The sequence below is a fragment of the Amblyomma mixtum genome, chromosome 3, assembly GCF_055824585.1.
Source record: "Amblyomma mixtum isolate Tamu chromosome 3, ASM5582458v1, whole genome shotgun sequence".
Lineage (NCBI taxonomy): Eukaryota > Metazoa > Arthropoda > Arachnida > Ixodida > Ixodidae > Amblyomma > Amblyomma mixtum.
The window spans coordinates 40,990,598-41,011,411 of NC_143014.1; the positions used below are offsets into that span (position 1 = coordinate 40,990,598).

Here is a 20,814-nt window from a genome sequence, read left to right on the forward strand (position 1 = left end):
GAGCACTCGACTGCAATCAAGGAACGAGGCTAACTGTTAAAAAAAAAAACCGCGCCGTTCCTTTTGTATCGTGGGAGCATACAGGATAACAACCCTCACCGCGAATGTTTCATATGTGAAGTCACAAACGATGAACCGCCCCCTTGCACAAGTTATTATTATTTGTTCCTCTACTATGGCTATGTTTTTCCTGAGGAAAAGACAGCATCCCGCCGACAAACCAGCCGCATGGCTTACACAAACATTGAAATGCGAACGAAAACCAGACACCATGTTATCTGTTTGCTGTTTATCCTCAACTTTTGTTTCTTGAATAGCCGCGATATCTAGATCTAACTCCCCGAACAGTCGATTCAACTGCACTTGCTTACGCTTCGAGGCAAGCCCTCGTACGTTCAGAGTGCCAACTTTTAGCGGTTTCTTCAAATAAGCCATAGCGTGCACACAGCAAATAAACAACAGTGACTAAAGCTCACTGCTTCGGCCTCTCGTCGCGAGTTAGCGACGAGGACCGCGACAAGGCTAACTTGCCTTTCTTGGCTCCCTCCCCTCTCCAATGCCTTTCTAACCGACGTAGTTCTCGTTTCGTAGCCGGTGCCTTTTCGTAGTCACGAGGTCGCTTAATGGAAGCGACTGTCGCATCCATCGGCGCCTCGGAGTCGTGGTCGCCTGAAGTGCTCTCCCTCGTTGGCTCTTCTGGCGCCGCAGCAGCATCCGCCTTCTTGCCAGTCGTTTCTGCAGCGGGGTCACCTTGTGACTTCTCGTCGCCAGCGGGCAGCTCCGGCTGCTGGGAAGCAGGGACGTCGCTGAGTCCTGAAGGGGGCGGGGCTCCGGCGTTCTCCAGTTCCTCCTGGTCCATGAGCAGCTCGCTGCCGTCGGCTTGCGGCGGAGCAGTACCCGTGGCCACACGCGCATACGTGCGGACGCATCCTTCCCGTTCGTGTCCGAAGGCGTGACACAAACTGCATCTTGGCGTGCGGCAGTCGCGTCGAATATGTCCCGTCCTTTTGCACCGTAGGCATATTGGTGGACGTCCAGGCACCACCACTAACACTTGTCCTCCGTAGAACTTGAGCATGTGGGGCAAATCATCGATAGAGAGCTCCTCCTTCAGAACCATACGCACCAGACGGGTTGTCGATTCGACGTCTTCGAAACCGGGACTGTTCCACTGCTCGCGGTTGACGTCTGTCACCTCTCCAAATTCTTCAAAAGCCTTCTGCACAGAATCATTCGACACGTAGAAGGGCACCCAGTGCACCCTGAAGGCCAACTCACGTTTGTTGGGGTCTATGACCGCACAATAGCGTTTTTTCACTTCAAGTGCTCCTTCTTTCAGCAGTCGTTCCTTCGCTTCCGCAGTTTTCAGCTTCAACATCCACACATGCGACATTTGAAAGGCCCCAATGCCAGCCACGAAAGGTAGAACACCGGCAGTTTCCAAAGGCTCACGAAAATCCTGTATGCGATAAGGCCGCCCGGCAATGGGCGCATTTGTTTATCAGTCCCGGACTGTCCGGGACTACTTGCGGACTCGAGTCCGGTATTTGTTTTTCTCGGGCAGCCCGAAAGCTCCGCCCACCTGCTTGCATCGCCATAGCAACGCGTTCGTTTTTAGCCTATGGCAGTCCGCGGGCTGCTTGGGGCTGCTGAGAAGGCAGCAGACGATAGCTGCGCGCCGCGCTGGCAGCCATATTAAGTTAGACTCCGTGTGCATTTTGAGTGCTTTTCGTGTCCCTGGAGGTCGATATCATGCGTTAAACCTTCACATGAGCTCCGTAGCTCCTCTCTGAGCCATCGCAAGACTTTTTGTTCTTGCATCTTCGTTTATTTTCTTGAAATCCACCGCACACGGACGCGTGTTCGGAGCTGCGAGCGCGTATTGTTTGCTCGTGTCGTCAAGAGGTTCTTGTTCGCTTGTTTTGCCACATGCTGTCTGTACGCTTACCTGAAAGCATCGCAGGTGAACCACTCGTATACTGGAGCAGCTATAGAGCTTGTTGTCAACATTTCTGCGGAGGCTTTCGTCTATCCGCCTTTCCGCAACGAGTTGGGCTACTTTGTGCGAACTTCGCCGCAAGCAGTAGCGGCGAGCATACCTCCGAAGCTGAGTTCTGTAATGCACCTACGCTAAGCTGACAGTACAGTCTTTAAATCGACTCAGTATCATGATCGAGCGCACGGCGTTGCTTCGGCGTCGTAGTGGCCGTGGCTTGCATCGTCTGCTAGCAGATGACAGCGTCCTTGTACGGTAACCCCGACTCTGGCGCCGTGTTCGAAAGCAGCCTATGGCAAGTAGGTCATGTGACCATGACGCTTTTCCTGTCCGAGCGGAAGCCGAGACCTGCCAGCAAGTAGTCCGGGACTGGAAAAACAAATGCGGCCAATATCGCAGTGAAGGAAAACCGCTGTCTTCATTGCGTCTCCCGAAGGCAGCGTAGGCAAAACTAAGCGATAGCCCACTGGTGGGCGTCGCTCACCGAAACCTCGGCCAGACATGACCGATAACGAAGCGCGCTCAGAGCTTCCCATCACACGACCGTCTCCCACGGAAGCCGGAAGTGGAATGCGCTACGGAGGCTGAGCGTCTGCTGAGGAGAACTCGGCTGATGAAATGGAGCACACTGGGCATGTTTGGTGCCGTCCATTCTTGAATGAAAGGAATGGGGAAGCAAAAAAAAACGGAGAAAGAAGCAGAGGAGCTTCCTTTGTTTTGAACAGGGTGTCAAGGCAGCGCAGAAAAGACTTGTACTACGAATAAGGTGAGCAGAGAACAAGCGCTCATCCGTTAAAACAGAAAAAGACTGGTAGGGAATAAAAGAAGTGCAAAAGTGATGCGCTCGCCCCCGGGAGGGCTCGAACCTCCAACCTTTCGGTTAACAGCCGAACGCGCTATCCGATTGCGTCACGGAGGCTGAGCGTCTGCTGAGGAGAACTCGGCTGATGAAATGGAGCACACTGGGCATGTTTGGTGCCGTCCATTCTTGAATGAAAGGAATGGGGAAGCAAAAAAAAACGGAGAAAGAAGCAGAGGAGCTTCCTTTGTTTTGAACAGGGTGTCAAGGCAGCGCAGAAAAGACTTGTACTACGAATAAGGTGAGCAGAGAACAAGCGCTCATCCGTCAAAACAGAAAAAGACTGGTAGGGAATAAAAGAAGTGCAAAAGTGATGCGCTAGCCCCCGGGAGGGCTCGAACCTCCAACCTTTCGGTTAACAGCCGAACGCGCTATCCGATTGCGCCACGGAGGCTGAGCGTCTGCCGAGGAGAACTCGGCTGATGAAATGGAGCACACTGGGCATGTTTGGTGCCGTCCATTCTTGAATGAAAGGAATGGGGAAGGAAAAAAAAACGGAGAAAGAAGCAGAGGAGCTTCCTCTGTTTTGAAGAGGGTGTCAAGGCAGCCAACGTTTTTAGATCCCTTTCAGTTTGAAAGCTGCGGTGCGCGGATTGTCGCCTTTCCGTTTCCTTCCGTGCGGTGGCGCTCGCCACGCTGTTTGCCCGACCAGCGTGGCCCTTCGCGTCTACGCCATGGTCGCCGCCGCCTGATTTGGAGCAGCCAGCAGATATCAGCATGGAAGATATCAGCTGTCCTGTGCCAGTTGTTGGCAGTGACGCTTATCTTACAGTATACAAATGCTTCAAGCAAGGGTGCTTAAAGCATCCCACCAAAAAGATGCTAGAGTTTACCAACATTGTAAACAAAGCAATCCCGATTTCTTTGAAGGAAGGTCCCGTTTTTGAAAGGGACGTTTTTTGGGAGCTGCTAGACGAGCTTGAATTGCAAAACCTTGTTCGGCTTGGATGTGCAGAGCATATGGCCCCTTTTACATGCCAAGTGCTGCATTTTGTCATAGTGGCACGCATCCACTTCTAGGCGAGAGACGTGAACCGTCGGCTAGAGAACAGAGAAATATTGTCATTGCAAATAAAAAAGCTCGCCTTCAAGTAGCCATTCCCTCCGTGCTTCCGACTTAGTGTGTCTGCATTTAATGCTTGTCTGTGTTCAATGAAATTAACATTCTAAAAATGAAAGTGCAGTACGCTGCTCCTGTCTGTACTATCATTGCAAATAAAAAGCTCTTCTATAGTTATTCCCTCCCTGCATCCAGCTAAGTGTGTCTGCATTTATACTTGTGTTCTCTGAAATTGGAATTCTAAAGAACGTGCAAAATGCTGCTCGCATGTGCGGTGCTTCGTTGATAATATAGCGCGGAATTTCGTGACTGATCTAGAAGCGGAACATCGCTAGTTTTATCCTTTCATTAATGTTTCGTGCATTCTCCCGAAGAAATATTGATAGCTCTACTCCAACATACGCATATCATCAGCGCTAAACGTCGCAAACGTGATGCGATAAAGCGCAATGCAAACGATTGGTTTTTTGCGAACTGGCATCAGCCTGCTCTTTATCTCACCCTTACTAGCCAGGTGAAACATTTCTTTAACCATGAGGCTGAAGTTTCAACGTGACAGCTCCAAAAGTACAGCAAATTTGAGTTCGACGTGTTCGCTCCCAATGTTATCGCGGATGAGAACAGGCTGTCACAGCAACTGCCAAGTGCGAGCGCTCCGGCGCCTCCGGGCCGACAGCGACAGCAGCGCCGCGTGGTGAGTGGAAGCGGACGGGGGCCGCTTTCTCGGGCGCGGCGCGGGGGAGCTTGCAAACTGAAAGGGATCTAAAAACGTTGAAGGCAGCGCAGAAAAGACTAGTACTACGAATAAGGTGAGCAGAGAACAAGCGCTCATCCGTTAAAACAGAAAAAGACTGGTAGGGAATAAGAGAAGTGCAAAAGTGATGCGCTCGCCCCCGGGAGGGCTCGAACCTCCAACCTTTCGGTTAACAGCCGAACGCGCTAGCCGATTGCGCCACGGAGGCTGAGCGTCTGATGCGAAGAACTCGGCTGATGAAATGGAGCACACTGGGCATGTTTGGTGCCGTCCATTCTTGAATGAAAGGAATGGGGAAGCAAATAATGGCAAAGGAAGCACAGGGCGAGAGCTTCATTTTGAGTGCGGAAGCAGTTCCAGCCGCATTCCCCGTGTTTCAGCGGTGTTTGTCTGGGTATGTGTGTGAAGCTTCTGGGTAGCAAGTCTAACTGGCTCATTGGCCGCCACGGTGGCTCAGTGGTGGCTTTTTTGTTTTTCACGTAATTATTTTGTGCTTCTTTGCAGCGGTTGTCGCAAAAGCGTCAATTACAGTAGGTTATGAGCGGTACCAGTGTGCTTCCTGGATTCTAAGTGGATGTTGTATGTGTTATGACTTCTCGCATAGCGTATCAACCCAATGTATCGTCAGGCACACACTAGTTCTGGGTCTGAAGATAACACCGGGTTCGAACGCTGCGTTTGCTAACAGTATTTTGCCCAAGGTACCATCAACAATGTAAAAGCAGCTCTTCATACACAGAGTTGTCCTCCAGATGCAAGTATGTGAAACTGTTCCACATATTCCCTATTCTGGGGCAGTGGAGCGCCGTACCGCATTAAACTTTCTGAATTTACCTTGAACTTAGCTGCACTTATTATATTAATCAGTATATCTGGAATGAGTGGATTTTTTCACTAATTCCCACTTGCTTGGTGGAACCTGCGGTAAGGAACAAAGAGATATGATATTTTAAATTGTTTCTTATAAACTCGAAATATCACGGGTATAAAAGACCTGTTTGCTGTTTGTGCATATAGGGTGTGATTTTTTTAACGTTTATAGATTTTTATTTTAATAACTGTGAGAGATACGTCGATGAGGTCTGTTGAACTGGATTGTACAGCGAGGCGGACATCGTGTATCTCATGTGGATCAAGAATGAGATGAGATGATATTAGCTTATAAACTTTTATTTTTATTTTAGAGGGCAAGATTATGTTGCGAAATTGATGGTCGTCAACATCAAAGGTGAGCCCTGTTTTAAAATTTTCTTAATTGGCGACGTGCTTCGAGATATCGAACATCAAAAATAAGAACTTGAAATCTTGTTGGGTAGACTTTTTCGCATTGCATATCTATGAATTGGCGTCTCTCGCACTTTTAAGTAATGCTAGAAATCCAACTCAACATGCTTTCAAGTGCGCATTTCGAAACTATATATATTTCGAAGCACATTGGCGGTTCAGAAAATTGAAAAAGATGGCTCGCCTTCGATGCTGATGGCTATCAACTTCGAAATTTAACCTTGCCATCTTAATTAAAAATAGAAAAGGTGAATAGTTAATTTATGTTAATTATTCGTATAATTATTTATCTATATGAAGTACATAACGTTCTCATTGCTGTGCAACCCAGCTGAAAGGGTCGTACCGACGTATCTCACAGTTTTTTAAATAAAAATGTATAAAGGTTAAAAAAAATCACCCTGTATTATGAAGCATTAATGCCCTCTTCTTCTTCAAGGAGTTGGTGAGAGCGTAACTGTTTGCCTTCAGTTCGTTTTTCAGTTTTGTCCTTTCATGGGCGCTTCAAATTGCGTTAATTTTCCGTGTATTCTATGGTATTAACTTTCTGTCATTTTCAGGAGACATATTGTGCGGTTACATGTAATTCTGCATATTTTTATAAGCAGTGGATGGAGTGTGAGGTTAGCATAACGTCATCAAGTCTGCTGAAATGGCATTTATCCGCGGGTATACGAGTATGGGATGAAACACCACTAGCTTTAATTCGATTTCAGAGTCGCGAAGTCAACACCTTCAAAAGGTTTGAAGAGATATTGGTTAAAGGGACCATGAAAAGAATTAAAAGACGCTTGTAAATGTTAGAAGTTATGTTCAGAAGCACTGACACCAAGTATGAGTCTTCGGAACTGAGCCGGCAATTTATTATGGCTTTTTAAAAATCGCGTTTTTTAAAATTCGCGGGCCGTTCGGTGTCTTCGTAGGGAGCAATTTTGGAACCAAAATCGGGAAAACAGACGTCACTAGTCCCATGACGTCGGCAGGCCACCACACGCTGTCATTCGCTCGAGCCGCGGCAGCTACGACGTCACGGGCACACTTCCGGTAGCGGTGAAAATCGTCTGCTCGAGCCACCGCGCGACCACCTCGGGCAAGCGCGGGCCAGGGCATTGCCTTCGCGCATGTGTTTTCAGTTTACTTCTGCCGCCTCTTTCTGTCGCGAGTTCGGGAGCCAAGAAAGCGCAGAGACCGGAGAGACGCTGCCGACGCACGCTGCTCCTCGGGAGTGCGACAACCGGAAGCCGTAAACCGAACGTCAGCGAATGACGTATTCATGGGCGGAGCCCAGTCCCGGAGCTGTTTTCTTTATTTTTTCTTGGTGCTCCGCGTGTATGAGTTGAGGGGGGAGAGGAGGAGCGTGATTTTTAATCGTCTATAACTTCGTTGTTATTCATGCTAGCTCGAAAATTCTTTCGTTGGGGTGACGAGTGATGGATTGCCTATCTTTACGTAATCTCAATTAATTTGTTTCATAGTCCCTTTAAGAGAAGATTTGGTTTTTCGATCTTCCATGTTGTCGAGAGATGCGTTATTCGGGTGAACCTAAAACCTCTAGCCTGTTATCGACATTTACGAAGAATTGACCCTGTTGCCAGGTTGTTAAGTAACTCCATGTACTGCGAGGCGTCCCGTAGTGGATGAGCTGAACGACGGGAGCCCAGTTAAAACCCCGCACATCTGTGAAAATAATTGGGTTTCTAGGATGATGTAGGTAAAGGGACATCTGGTGACATGGGTTACGAAGGGGAAAGAGAGATTTCATTAAATGAATCTAAGTTCTTCTTGCTTGAGACTGATGGAATTCGTTGCATACGTTCCCTTAAACGTAATTTATACGGATCTCGTTATAAGCATCTTACGTTAAATCACAAAGACGGGAACGTAATGGCCCGGGGCTGATTCCCCGCTCGTGGAGTTTGTCTCCTTGACTGAATGGAAGTTACCATGGGCGACGAGGTTGATCAGGACATTCTTGAAAAGGGTACGCTTCCACAGCCACGCAAGAATCTGGGGTTTGGATACGTGTCTCAACAGAATTACTACCCGAAACACTTTCTACGCTTGCTAAAAATTATGAAGAGTACGGTGTACCGTATGAAGCGACAAAGCCACTCTGCTCAGATTATTTAAATTGAATATTTTTGGATAAGTATCGCGCATCGTCCGAGAGACAAAATAGCGAGCAGCACTGGAGAAAGTCGACAACCTTCTGCAAAAATGGGGAAACATGGACTAGACGTTCACTGACAGCTTCCTGGACTCCATGCTTGGGCGGAGTCCAGCAGTGATCGACGGAAATGGCTTGCGTGTGAAGTAATGACGCATTAGGTTATTCTGAAAAGGTGCTCTGGAAATTGTTGCACATTTTGTAATAAAAAACATATAATAGCCGATACTTTCATTCAGCGCAGAAAGCAGTTTTTCAATAAATTTGCTGTGGCAGGAAATTGTCGCTTCATATGATGGTAATCATTCGTTGCTAGTGTGTAAAAAGTCTGAAATTGTCGTGTACAAAGTCGTGTGCAAATGTTTGTGCACGTAATTAAATAGTTAAATTCGAAGAACTGAAATACCATTGACATGTTTACGCAAAAGGCGTACTGGCGCTAAAAAACGAAGACAACACACACAACAGGACAGGACTGGCGCCAACTTCCAACTAGTTTATTCACAAAAAAACCACTTAAGAACCACACTGCATGCAAAAAAATACAGACAAACCAGAAACAAGGGGTGACTTAACAAAGATGCACGTGCCAAACGGACCAAAGGAATGATTATAACGCTGCAAGAGACCCACTCAGAAACCTAATCTCTTCTTCTGACAATGACACAGATGGCTTGCTTATGCAGATATCGCCTCTCTGTTTGATGTAATAGGCTTCTATTATTTCACGCTCTAATCTGTCTTTTGATCTTGCAATGAATTTGGTGTTCTCAAAACTAGTTGGAAGTTGGCGCCAGTCCTGTCCTGTTGTGTGTGTTGTCTTCGTTTTTTAGCGCCAGTACGCCTTTTGCGTAAACATGTCAAGCTACAACCAACTAGCTCAAATCAAAGGTTTGCTGAAATACCATATATTTTTCTCCCTACTGCATGTGGAACCCTGCTAACAGTGTACAAACGCACACAGTCCTGTTTCGTTTAGCTTTTAGCCCACTGCTTCCTATCCTGCTTACCAGTACGCGGGATTTTAGCCTGCTGCACTCATTTGATTGTCTTTCCGATACCGTCTTTGTTTTCCCGTCCTCCTGCTCACTGCTGACTCTCGCGCTGCAGCGATAAGGTCGCCTTTTTGTATTCTATTATCCGTCTTTATTCATTACTTTTTCATTTTTTAAAATAATAGTAAGCTATTTGAGAGCATGCATCAAAGGCACGAACTTGTCGTCTTCAACTGCAATTCTGCAAAAGCCAACGCAACTCTGTATGAATATATATACAGGGTGTGCCAGCTAACTTGGACCAAGGTTTATAAAAAATTAAGCATTTCTCAGAACTGAAATCGAGTGGATGTTGTTAGGGTTGATCTAAAGTTACAGTACCATTTTTTCGCTCCTCCTATTTGAATAATTAGTCGAGATAAATAAATTAACTTTTTAAATATAGCTTGAAACGTTCAGGCGTCAATAGGAAAGTTGTGGAGCTCCGCAAATATTGTCCAACCCAGGCACTTCAAACGAGATTGAGTTAGCGTGGCCGTTTTTATTCGGGAAAAACGAAAGCCCGCGGAGTTTAAAAAATACCACGTGACAGCGCGCTCCGTGCGCCCGGATGCTCCGCAATTACAGCGCTCTCATCCGTGCTTTGTAAAAAACATCACCCGCTTCGCGACTTTCGTGCTGCCGAAGACAGGGCTTCGCGTTGTGCTTGGTTCCAAGATAAGCGCTAGTGGGTACGGGCTGCACTTGGAAAGAGCTGCTCCCGTTTCTGCGGCGATAATTGCGCTCTCACGTTAGCAGAATGCATGCCGAGTAACGATCACAATCTATTGAGTTTGAATTTGGGAGCAAGATCCCAACAAGCAAAGACGCATGTAACAAGCCTGATAACGTCGTGTGAATTACGCTGAAAAACAAGAGCCGCGCTTTCTTTCGATTGCCGCCCGAACCGACTAGCGCTTATCTTGGAACCAAGCACAACGCGAAGCCCTGTCTTGGGCAGCACGAAAGGTGCGAAGCGGGTGATGTTTTTTACAAAGCACGGATGAGAGCGCTCCACGACATTCCTATTGACGCCTGAACGTTTCAAGCTATATTTGAGAAGTTAATTTATTCACCTCGACTAATTATTAAAATAGGAGGAGCGAAAAAAATGGTACTGTAACTTTAGAAAAACCCTAGCAACATCCATTTCAGCTCTGAATAACGCTTAGTTTTTTTATAAGTCTTGGTCCAAGTTAGCTGGGACACCCTATATACAGGGTAACCAGCTAAATGTAACAGCTAAATGTAACCAAACTTTTTAAAAATGTGAAGTGTCCTAGTCCAGTAAAACCAACGCAGAGTTGTTCATAGTCGCGTGGCCTAGTCTTGAGTATTTTTTTCGCTCTTCAAAGTTAATTAGTTATGTTTAATTAGCTAACTTTTTAATTATTCACTTCAGGAAGAAAGTGTCAATGCAAAAGTTTTAGATCACCTCAAAAAACCGCTATTAGTGCTATTTCCGTCAAGTTACGATTTACGTAGCTTCATTTATTGGCCTTAGAAGAAAGTGGTCACGTGACCAGCTGCTCGCTCACTTCTCTGCCCCGATGTGCACCCAAAGTCTCATCGAGGAGAGGACTTCAGAAAAAATGGATTTTATTCTTTAAGGCGCGTCTTGGGACGTTGAAGTGGCACAGTTGTCATGTGGAAGCTTTTTCTTATTGTGCGGGTTATGGTTAAAGGCCGGTAAAAAAACTACTATACGTAAGTATTACTTTGCTGCAAATGTCTCGGTAAGCTGTTTTTCGAAGCGATCTACAACTTTTCGATTGACACTTTGTTCCTCAAGTCAATAATTAAAAAGTTAGTTAATTAATCTTCACTAATTATTCAACCTTGAAGAACGAAAAAAATACTGCAGACTAGGTCACGCGACTCTAAACAACCCTCATTTGGTTTCACACGGCTAGAACATCCCGTGTTTTTTAAAAGCTTGGTTACATTTAGCTGGGACACCCTGTATAGTATATATACGAGGTCTGTTAGAAAAGTATCCGACCTTTGGCCGTAGAAAAAAAACTTGCACAACTGGAGCGTTCCAAACCTAGTCACCTTCAAAGTAGTCTACTTGGGACTCCACACACTTCTTCCAGCGGTGCTGCCATTTTGGGAAGTATTCCGAAAAGGCCCCTTTCGGAATGGAGTTTAGCTCAGCTGTCGTTGCTGCCCTAATGTTCTTCCTTGTCTGAAATCGCGCTCCTTTCAATGGCCTTTTGATCTTGGGAACCAGCCAGAAATTGCAGGGGCCATATCAGGGGAGTAAGGAGTCTGTTGAACTACAGGAGTCTGGTTTTTCGCCAAAAAAGACTGAATCAAGTGCGAGGCATGTGCAGGAGCATTGTCGTGATGGATGCGCCACTTTCCTGTTGACCTCAACTCCGGGTTCTTGCGCCGCACAGCATCACGTAGGCAACAAAGGACATCCCTGTAGCACTCTTTGGTCATAGTTTGACCCTGTGGAGTGCGCACTCATGGTCTGCCACACAGAGGGTGTCAAAGAAAGCAGTCAGCATCACTTTCACATCGCTGCGCACTTGGCGGGCCTTCTGAAGTCTTGGTGACGTGGAATGCTTCCACTGTGACTACTGGGATCTGGTTTCCGGGTCGTACCTGTACACCCAAGACTCGTCACCAATGATTATGATGTTTATGAAGTCGGGGTCACTGTTTCCGGAATCCAGCATGTCCTGTGAGACTTCAACACGAAGCTGTTTTTGCTCCACCGTGAGCAGCTTCGGCACGAATTTCGCCGCAACTCTCTCCATGGCCAAATCTTCGGTGATAATGGAATGTGCGGAAAAATTGCTCATGTCCACCTCTTCCTCAATTTCTCGGATAGTCACGCGATAGTCCCGCATCACCACAGCGTTCAGTTCGGCAATGACCTGGTCATTTCGGCATGTTGATGGCCGATTGGAGCGTGGCTCGCTCCCACCGATGTGCGGCCATCTTTAAATCAATTGTACCACTGCTTAATCTGTGTGCTGCTCATAGCATCGTCACCGAAAGCCGTCTGATTATTCCGAATGGTTTCCACTTGGCTGTCGCCCAGTTTATGGAAAAATTTGATGCAGTAGCGCTGCTCCTGTCACTCCGCCATTTTCCCTGCAATAAAAAACCGACGAGAGCACTGCGCACCGACTCACTCAAATGCTGCATCCCAGCGACTGACGCTATCGGCAGGCGGGAAAAAATTCGTGCATGCGCACGAAGGTTCAAGGTCATGTGATGCAAAACGCTTGTTTCATATCCGTCAGGTGTTCGCAAAAAAAAATAAAGTTGGATACTTTTCTAACAGACCTCGTGTATATATATATATATATATATATATATATATATATATATATATATATATATATATATATATATATAGATGGAACTTCCTTTTTATTATTTTTGTATAAGTATGTTTATATATATATATATATATATATATATATATATATATATATATAACTAAGGAAAGTGAGACCGAGAGCGAATAAATGAAGCTTTTCCCGACCGAAATCGCGGCCTGCGCGTGATATATCCGGCCGACTTCATGTGCCCTCGCTGCGGCAGCGTCCCGGCGACCCGTGGCCTGCGTCGTTATCACCGAGCAGACGGTGCCGCGCTGGACGGCCGGCGTCACAAACGCGGTCCACCAGTGGGAGCCGTGTGCCCAGATGCGTGCCCTCACCCCCGCCTCGAGGGGTGAGCAGCCGCGGGTGGAAGGGCGCGCCCCGCCGGCGGGCCCTGGATTGGCGCTGCCTTATTGAATTAGGAGCGGGGGAGCAGCATCCTCCCATGATGACTGCCATCAAAGCGACGCGCGCGGCTCTCCCTAAACACTCGGCGGCGGTGCCCCCCCGGCGCGAGCCCCCGCCGGGGTCCATGACGTCAGCCCGAGCCCCCGACTAAAGAGGGGCGGGCCCCCCTCTCTCCCGAGTCTCCGCCTGCTTCACGCCCGTCCCCGGCGCATTGTCCCGCCGGGGGCCAATCCCCAGGCCGGCGGTGGTGGCCACAGCCGAGGCCGCCCCGCGGGCGCAGAGCGAGCCATGACCGGCAAGGAGCGCGCGTCGCCCATCTTCCGGCCCTGGGCCCAGCAGAGCGAGGCCAGGATCGTGCAGCCCGAGCCGGTGTACCTGCTGCCGCCCGCCGTATCGGCGCTGCAGCCGGCCTTCCCGTCCCAGCTGACCGCGTGGGAAGTGGCCGCCGCGCAGCACCACCACGCGCCCGTGCTCCTCCAGCAGGAGCTGGCAGCCCGATGGAAGGCCAAGAAGCAGAGGCCCAAGCGCTTCCAGTGCCCGCACTGCAAGGTTTCCTTCAGCAACAATGGGCAGCTCAAGGGACACGTTCGAATCCATACCGGTACGCTCAGCTGTCCACTTGGGCGAGAGCGCGGTGACACAACATGCCTCGCGTTGTGGCACAGCGCTCCTCCTCGGGGAGTTATTGGCCACTGACTCGGCCACTCGAATGCACTTTGCTGACGAGCTGCGGTTCCTGTAGTGACCACTGTGGGTCGTCTATAGCGTCTTGACGGCGTCCTTAAATATACGCGCCACGTTGTCTCTCCATGTCACTCATCATTGACCAATGAATAGAAAGCCCAGACCTTTCGAGGAAATGTGGCTTTGATCTAATCTGTAAAAACCAGGCAAAGGAAAGCGTAGTAATCTGTAGGTTTAAATGACCGTGCCTCATGTACTGTTTTCATGCAGGATATTTGCTATGCACATCGCACAACGCTGTACTTTCGCACTCTCCGCAAACAGCTATCTTCTTACCCTGATAATATGAACTATCATATACTGTGCAAAGGCCCCGTTCTGTTTCATTTGTCTTTTATCATTTAGGCAATTTACAACCGCACAAATTTCTCGTGCGTGTACGTTGTCAGTGGAGCAGCCTGTAGACTGCCGCCGGGTGGTGCTTGAAACTGGCGTCACTAGAAATATCAGCCTGCATTTCAAGTAAACGAATCCTGTTCTGGATAAGCAGGTATTAGGACCTGGATGCAAAGTTTGCTTTATGATAACCAAGTCGCGTAGTTTGTCTCAGGGGAAATGAAGTCTGACTGTAGCGTCCAAAACAAACACTGCATCACACTTTGGTGCTAGACGGAACATACAAAGAAATGTTCTTTTCCGAGTTCAATTCATGTCAAAGCATGTTTGCATTAGCATAAGAAAGGCGTTTGTGAAGTATGGATTTGTTCATTTACAACAGTCGTTCGCAGAGGTCTTGCATCCGGTTGTATGAAATATGAATCGATATAGGAGAGAAACAAGTTCATTTAGGGCATGTGCGCATTAATAACGCGTAAAACTAACAAGGCAATAATGGAACAACACTAGGGCCCCCGAACTGCCCCGGGTTATTCGTGTTCATCTATTTCTTCCTATGATCATTATCTTGATCAGCTGGGTTGAATCCACCGCATGAAAAAGATTTCTCGCAATCAGGGGCATGCGAATATTCGAAATTTTTGAATAGCGAATTCAATACCCTTCGATTTGCTTAATGAATCGAATAGTGGAGGTTCAAATTTTTTCTAAACAAATCAAATGTTCTCCGATCGTTTTCGAATAACAGAAGAGAAGCTCAGTTAGACTGGCCGTAGCCTCCATCAGGGGTTGTTTTAGAAACAGGGTCCTCTCCGACGCTGCACAGCATGCTGCCGCAGTCGGCTTGCGCAGGATGGAGGGTCCATCTACACGACGCGGTGCATTAGTGCGGCGGCGTTCATAATGTTGATACATGGCCTCCAAGACTGTACAACACGGCAGTGCTCAGGAAGGTACAGTAAACCATGCCTTGATGCGCGACCTCGGAGGCCATGGCTCATAGATAGCTGTCGCCCCTCTCATCGACTGAAATGTGTAGCCAATTATCAAATTATAACTTTCCTATAAGTATGGTCATAGAGTTGAAGGTCATATAGTTAATACAGTGACTTAGTGTTGTGTTCCCCCTAATGGAAATCAGTTTTGCATGTTTTCACTGCTGTAGCTAAAACTCCAAGAGTTAGAGCGCCGTGCCGTAGCGCCGCTGCTAGCGCTTCGCTGCTTAGCACGGTTGTTCGTTTTGTACGAATATTCGATTCGTCTGTGATTCGGTTCTATCAGTATTCGATTCGAATTTAGTTCAGCTTTAAATACGCTTTTCACATTCTATTCTACAGAAAGGCTACAGTATTTGTATTTCGTTCGGATTTGAAAATTTACAGTTCGCACGCCCCTATATAGTTCCAATGAACCCCATTTTTTCCTGTTTTGCACCAGCATCAACTCCACTGTCGCAGTGAACTTTCCAAGCTTGTCAATCCATCTTGCGTATTCACTCCACATTATTCTTATTTGCTTTCTGATTTCTTAGTTATAATGGGGATCTACCATGATTACTTGGCCGAGGTGGACGTATTCCTTAACTACTTCAGGTTCTTTATTGCATTTCGCTAATTGTTGATCCTTTGCCGAACTGGACTGGGCAAAAATAATTTGGCCGCGCTCATTCTGCTTTTTAAGCCTATACTAATGAACTTCGAGTGCTTAGGCCTTCAACATATCCCTGTATTCATCCCTTCAGTGCAAGTCATGACAACATCGCAAGCATATCGAAGGTTGCTTAGGTATTCGTCAATTGTCACACTGTTGGGCTTACTTCTTCCAGATGTGCAGCGAATGACGACGAAGACATTTCGCCTACTCGCGAGTGATGACACTCCTTTCCGGTGTTTTTTCGCTTGTCTTATGTGATGCTACGCAGTCCCCGTAGATATTTCCCAACATAGATAAAGGTGTTAGAAACACATAAATTTGTTGAAGCCTTGTTGTCGCAACGCCTGCATGGCCGCTTCTGCTTCCACTCTAAAAATTGGCTTTCGTACTCTTTGAAGAACATCCAAAGAAGGAGCGTTGTATTTTGCGACTTTGTCTGCAGCTTTAATGAATGCATCAGTGCGATCTTATGGTCGGTGATGTCACTTAAAACCCGCCTCTGTTCTAAGCTTTATGAAATATAGCATTACCCTCATTCTAATAGCTGTTGCCTTGGTAAATGACTTGTAAACATCGAACAATAAGGCAATGAATCTGTAGTTTTACACACGTCTCTGATATTTCTCTTCTTGTGAACTGGTATAGTGTTAACGTCCTGCTATGTCCCTGGTATACCCCCTAAGGTCACATGATGCCGTGTATTAGAAGCTGCAAGCTTTTAGAGCGCTACACCTATGCTACCGAATATTCCTGCAGTTATTTAATCCTCACTCACCACTTTCTCCTTCGCAATTATTAAGGCTTTCTTTAGTGCTTTGGTTCTGAAGACATTTTCTACGCTCGGTGCTAATATTTTAAAATACTGGTGCCTACTTGCTTGGCTGTTGTTCAAATCCGCAATTAACTTTTCTGGTGCCCTATATTTTCGTAATTCTTAATAACATTGCCATGTTCCTATTTTACCTCGTACACTTGACTTATGCCAGAGCGTAGTTTCCGGCTTACTAATTGCGGTTTTCCTCCTTCCAGTAGTGTTTCCTCAATCCTATTCGTGTTATATTTCCGTATATCGCTTACATTCGTCTTGGTGTTAAATTTTTTTACCATTCTGCTACTACTGATTTGTCCTTGGCGTTATAAGATTTCATTTTATGCTATTTTTGAATGAGATCCATTTATTTCTGCGACAGTTTTTCAATGTCCTGTTTAGTTCTTTTGTGATGGTGATTGGTAATGTTTGCGTTCACTGCCTCGACGTTATACTCGTCTTGGCTCAAGCGGAACGTTGGATAATCTTGAGCCGCTGAACATTTTCGTGTAATGCTAACTCATTCATTTACTTGGTATCAACTTTTGCTCGCTATCTTTGCGAATCTAGGCTAACTGTAGGCATCCCAAGTTTGCGCTCGCTACCCTTTATTTTACCTAACCGGTCATTATTCTGTACAGTCCTGGTATTCGTGAACATTATTGTCTATATCATTTCTCGCCAGTCCATTCGGCTTTTATGCGCCCACTTTCTCTACATACGGTTACGAAAGAAATTATTCATGACCCTTAGAGTGTGCCTTTGCATATTCTACAAGTTTTCTTCGACCAATTATGGAGCCTACTCCATAGATACCGAGAACCTTTTCGTCTCCGGGGTTCTTTTTTTCTAATTTTGAGCCTAAATTACTGAGTGAGCTGCCCGTCTACTCTTTCGTTGTCGTTTCGACGCCGTTATAGAACCCTTCGATCAATTAGTCTTCGCGATTTGACGGGACGCATCAGTGATCTCTTTTATTCAGTTCTGTTAGAAAGACTGCTGCCCTTTTGTTAATTATGGATAATTCGTTTATGTTTTCAGCTATTTCTTCATAGTGTAAGAATCCTATTCCGTCTTTTTTCAGTCACCAATAAAGAAGAGGACGTTCCCACTGTTCAACATTGCATGCCTCTCGCCAGTCTTCCTAACCACGCAAACTTCACTGAGATGCCATATATAATTCTCTATACACTTCTTCGAGCGGCCCTGCTAGGTTCTAATCTCTCGACAAGGTTTTAGCCTTAAACGCTGTAAGGTTAATTTTCTATTGGCGGTCTGTCCAGGTCAGAATATTCTTATAGCCCCCTATGCTAAGTCACAGATCTCATCACCGTCTTGGTCAGATTTCGCCGCCGCTGGGGACCGAGGGGCAAGTGTTATGTATTCTAGTCGTACGGAAGGAAGTGGCTACCTATATACCTCATGGCGTGGTACCAAATCTTGTCCTTGCGAGGGAGTGCTTGTCATTCGTGTGCAGTATCGGGGCCTCGGTTTCTACGTTAAGGTAACGTGACATAGATACTTGACACAAGCCTGAGATTACCGGAGAATCAGAAAATAGTAACGAGTCTAACGACCACTGAGCTTACTCTTGCTGTAAGGTCGGTTGAAAACGTCGCCGAGACGTGGGAAGGAAATGTCTGCAGCTTCAAGTGGCTCTGAAGTACTGAGATGTTGATGTCGCTGTCGATTTGTCTGCCAATGCTTGCGGTACAGTCATCATTTTCGTCAGGTTGATTTCTCGCACCGTCAGTAGCACTTTCAAGCACCCTGCGTGCAGTTCAGTTCATTTGATGACTACAGGCCGCAGCCTATAGCTGCGTATCGGCTATTCTCTAGATAAAAGAGGCATGGATTATACTCTCGATCATGTCGTCCATCGAGAACGGTTGCTTAGAATAGACTACCGATATTCTCTCCCATAAGAAATGCTCTTCCATATGGACCAAACGAAGAAATATGCGTGTGCGCCTCAAAAAAGGGGGCGTTTCAAAGTAAGATCTGTCATGACGTAGGAACAAAAACGGCAACGGCCGCTCAAACGCACGACTACCAATAGAAAAGATAGAAGACGATCAGTATTTAACGCGTGGGAAACTTCTGCACAATGGGCCATTTCGACTCTCTGTGAGGAGCTAAGCGGCTTAAGAAACCCTCTCATATATATGGCCCGTATTCAGGTGAAAAAAATATCTGAACGAGTCTGAGCCTAAAGATTCAGACAGGTTTTTCTTTTCTGCGCTGTTAAAGGGACGTGAAAGAAGTGGACCGACAATGACTGCACATCCTATAAAGGGCGCTGTACCAATGGTTGTTCCACTCGTCTCCGCATACAAAATTAGATCATCCACGCTGGCTTCGGGAGGAGTCTTATCCAAGCGGTGGTTTCATAGAGTCCCAATGTGGTCGAGACCACTTACAACGAACTTCATGCTCAGTGGGATCGCGTTCTTTGTATCCTAGATTCGTAAGAAACGGATTTACCCTGCAACAGCTAAAAATGCGAAGTAAGGCCAAGGTGGCGGTTATTTCTTGAAAAGGTTCGTTTTGGACGTCTGCTTCTTCGTGTAGGCCCAATAACCGCGCTTTCCGAGCTATCCAGAGTGGTCATGTGCTTCCCGCCTAAATCATTTCTACCAACGAGCTGCTTTAGGGACTCAATGTGAGAGTTCATGGACTCAACTGGTAGGTCGGTCTCCGTATCTCCGATCCTCGACAAAGTTTTAAGGATGCTCTCTTGGCCGGTGGTTTCAATGCGAACTCTTTAATATTTCTTTTTTTTTTTTTTGGGGGGGGGGGGGGGGCTGCGCTGATTTCGAAGGGGGCTGTGTTGTCAGGAAACACGCGCTTTGTTTTTACAAAGGGGCCGAATTTACGGCGCCTCCTCGTTCGCTCTAACCGAGTCGTGCTGTCACGGTTGTTCGCTGTATTTGAGACGCAGTGCCATTGCTCTATTGGCGGTCGCACCACCCTCGTTCGTAATAAGCGAGCGTTCGTTAGAACGGCGCAAGTGGGCTCGACTTATACACATCTAGGTGACGACCACTGTTTACGACTAACGACCACTGTTTACGAATGCAGTACAAAAGGTGGCATAGCATTCAAAATAGCATCAATAAAAGATTGTGCGTTTGCGGAATTTTTTGGGAGCTGCGGAGAGAGACAGCTGATAAGCCGCAAATTACGGTGAGAAATTCGTGGTCGTTGGTCTGCGTGTGCTTTTGTTTTGTGATGAGTCCGTTCATGATGGCAACTACTTCTCTTCATCATTGGTATTATTGTTATTAGTAGCAGTATTATAAATAGTAGTAGTAGTAGCAGTAGTAGTAGTAGTAGTAGTAGTAGTAGTAGTAGTAGTAGTAGTAGTAGTAGTAGTAGTAGTAGTAGTAGTAGTAGTAGTAGTAGTAGTAGTAGTAGTAGTAGTAGTAGTAGTGCTGACTGCGGAGGTATCAGTGGACATCTCGGGGAGGGTATTACCTGCGCCACAAATGACGAGGACATGCACAAGCAGGGTTTCCTTTATTTTAACGCAGGAGAGCGGCCCTTCGCCTGTGAGCACGAGGGCTGCGGCAAGACCTTCACCCGCAACGAGGAGCTGACGCGACACCGTCGCATTCACACAGGGCTAAGGCCCTTCCCGTGTCCTTTGTGCCAAAAACCGTTCGGTCGCAAAGACCACCTTAAGAAGCACGTCAAGACGCACGAGAGAGCCCTGCTGCCAGGCCTACCCTACTTCTTCGGCGCCGCGCCGGACTTCTTCTTCATGTGAGTCGGGATGCGCCGATCAACCGCCCCATCGTCCAGACCGGACGCCTGAGGATCCACAAGGACAGCGTAGTCAGAAGAGCTGACTGGATCATCTCTCCTTCGTCGAAAACTTTGCGCGGGGTCCGCGTGTGGTGCGCTGGACAAGAACTATTTCCCGCCACTCGGGACGCGCCTCGGAGCAGGCTTCTGCGCTGTTTCGATAGCCATGCGAAGAAAGGTCATCGGGTACGGCGGTCCTCAGTCCCTGTCACTTGCTTTGGAACGGACCGAAAAGTTGATTGCCACAGTACTTGACTTCACAGTTCTAACATGTTTTAGAATGATTGCCGCAGTACTTGACTTCACAGCTGTAACATACACTTTGACAAAGAATAGGTTGAAGCAAGGGACTTCTTTTTTTTTTCTAATGTTACAAGCCCTGATGTGTGATCTCTTCGATCGCATTGATCTCTTAGAGTAGGCGTGGAAATGGGCTGAATCCGAACGAGAAATTTTCTCTTGAAAGAAAAATGATGTGATGTCGCTGTTTCTCTCACATATCGCCTTCACTGTCATATCTGCAAAAACGCACGCGTGCAGGCTAATAACAATATCATAGC

At 46.9% G+C, this 20,814-nt stretch overlaps 1 protein-coding gene and 3 non-coding genes across 4 annotated transcripts; 1 reads left to right on the top strand and 3 right to left on the bottom strand.

The window, feature by feature from the left end:
• Window positions 1–2,841: 2,841 nt before the first annotated feature.
• TRNAN-GUU (transfer RNA asparagine (anticodon GUU)) lies at window positions 2,842–2,915 on the bottom strand. Its single transcript has one exon. It is a non-coding gene; the product is annotated as a tRNA-Asn (tRNA).
• Window positions 2,916–3,175: 260 nt separating this feature from the next.
• TRNAN-GUU (transfer RNA asparagine (anticodon GUU)) lies at window positions 3,176–3,249 on the bottom strand. Its single transcript has one exon. It is a non-coding gene; the product is annotated as a tRNA-Asn (tRNA).
• Window positions 3,250–4,803: 1,554 nt separating this feature from the next.
• TRNAN-GUU (transfer RNA asparagine (anticodon GUU)) lies at window positions 4,804–4,877 on the bottom strand. Its single transcript has one exon. It is a non-coding gene; the product is annotated as a tRNA-Asn (tRNA).
• An 8,317-nt stretch (window positions 4,878–13,194) lies between these two features.
• LOC149349861 (Krueppel-like factor 1) lies at window positions 13,195–20,216 on the top strand. The gene is made up of 2 exons (XM_089576831.1): window positions 13,195–13,507; window positions 19,981–20,216. Exons 1-2 carry the CDS (start codon window positions 13,195–13,197, stop codon window positions 20,214–20,216), a joined length of 549 nt encoding a protein of 182 aa, XP_089432957.1.
• Window positions 20,217–20,814: the final 598 nt, after the last annotated feature.

Excerpts from the sequence above, each read along its gene's own strand:
- LOC149349861 (XM_089576831.1), top strand. The coding sequence starts at position 13,195 with ATGACCGGCAAGGAGCGCGCGTCGCCCATCTTCCGGCCCTGGGCCCAG. Across the intron at positions 13,508-19,980 it reads ACACGTTCGAATCCATACCG|GAGAGCGGCCCTTCGCCTGT; the intron begins GTACGCTCAGCT and ends ATTTTAACGCAG.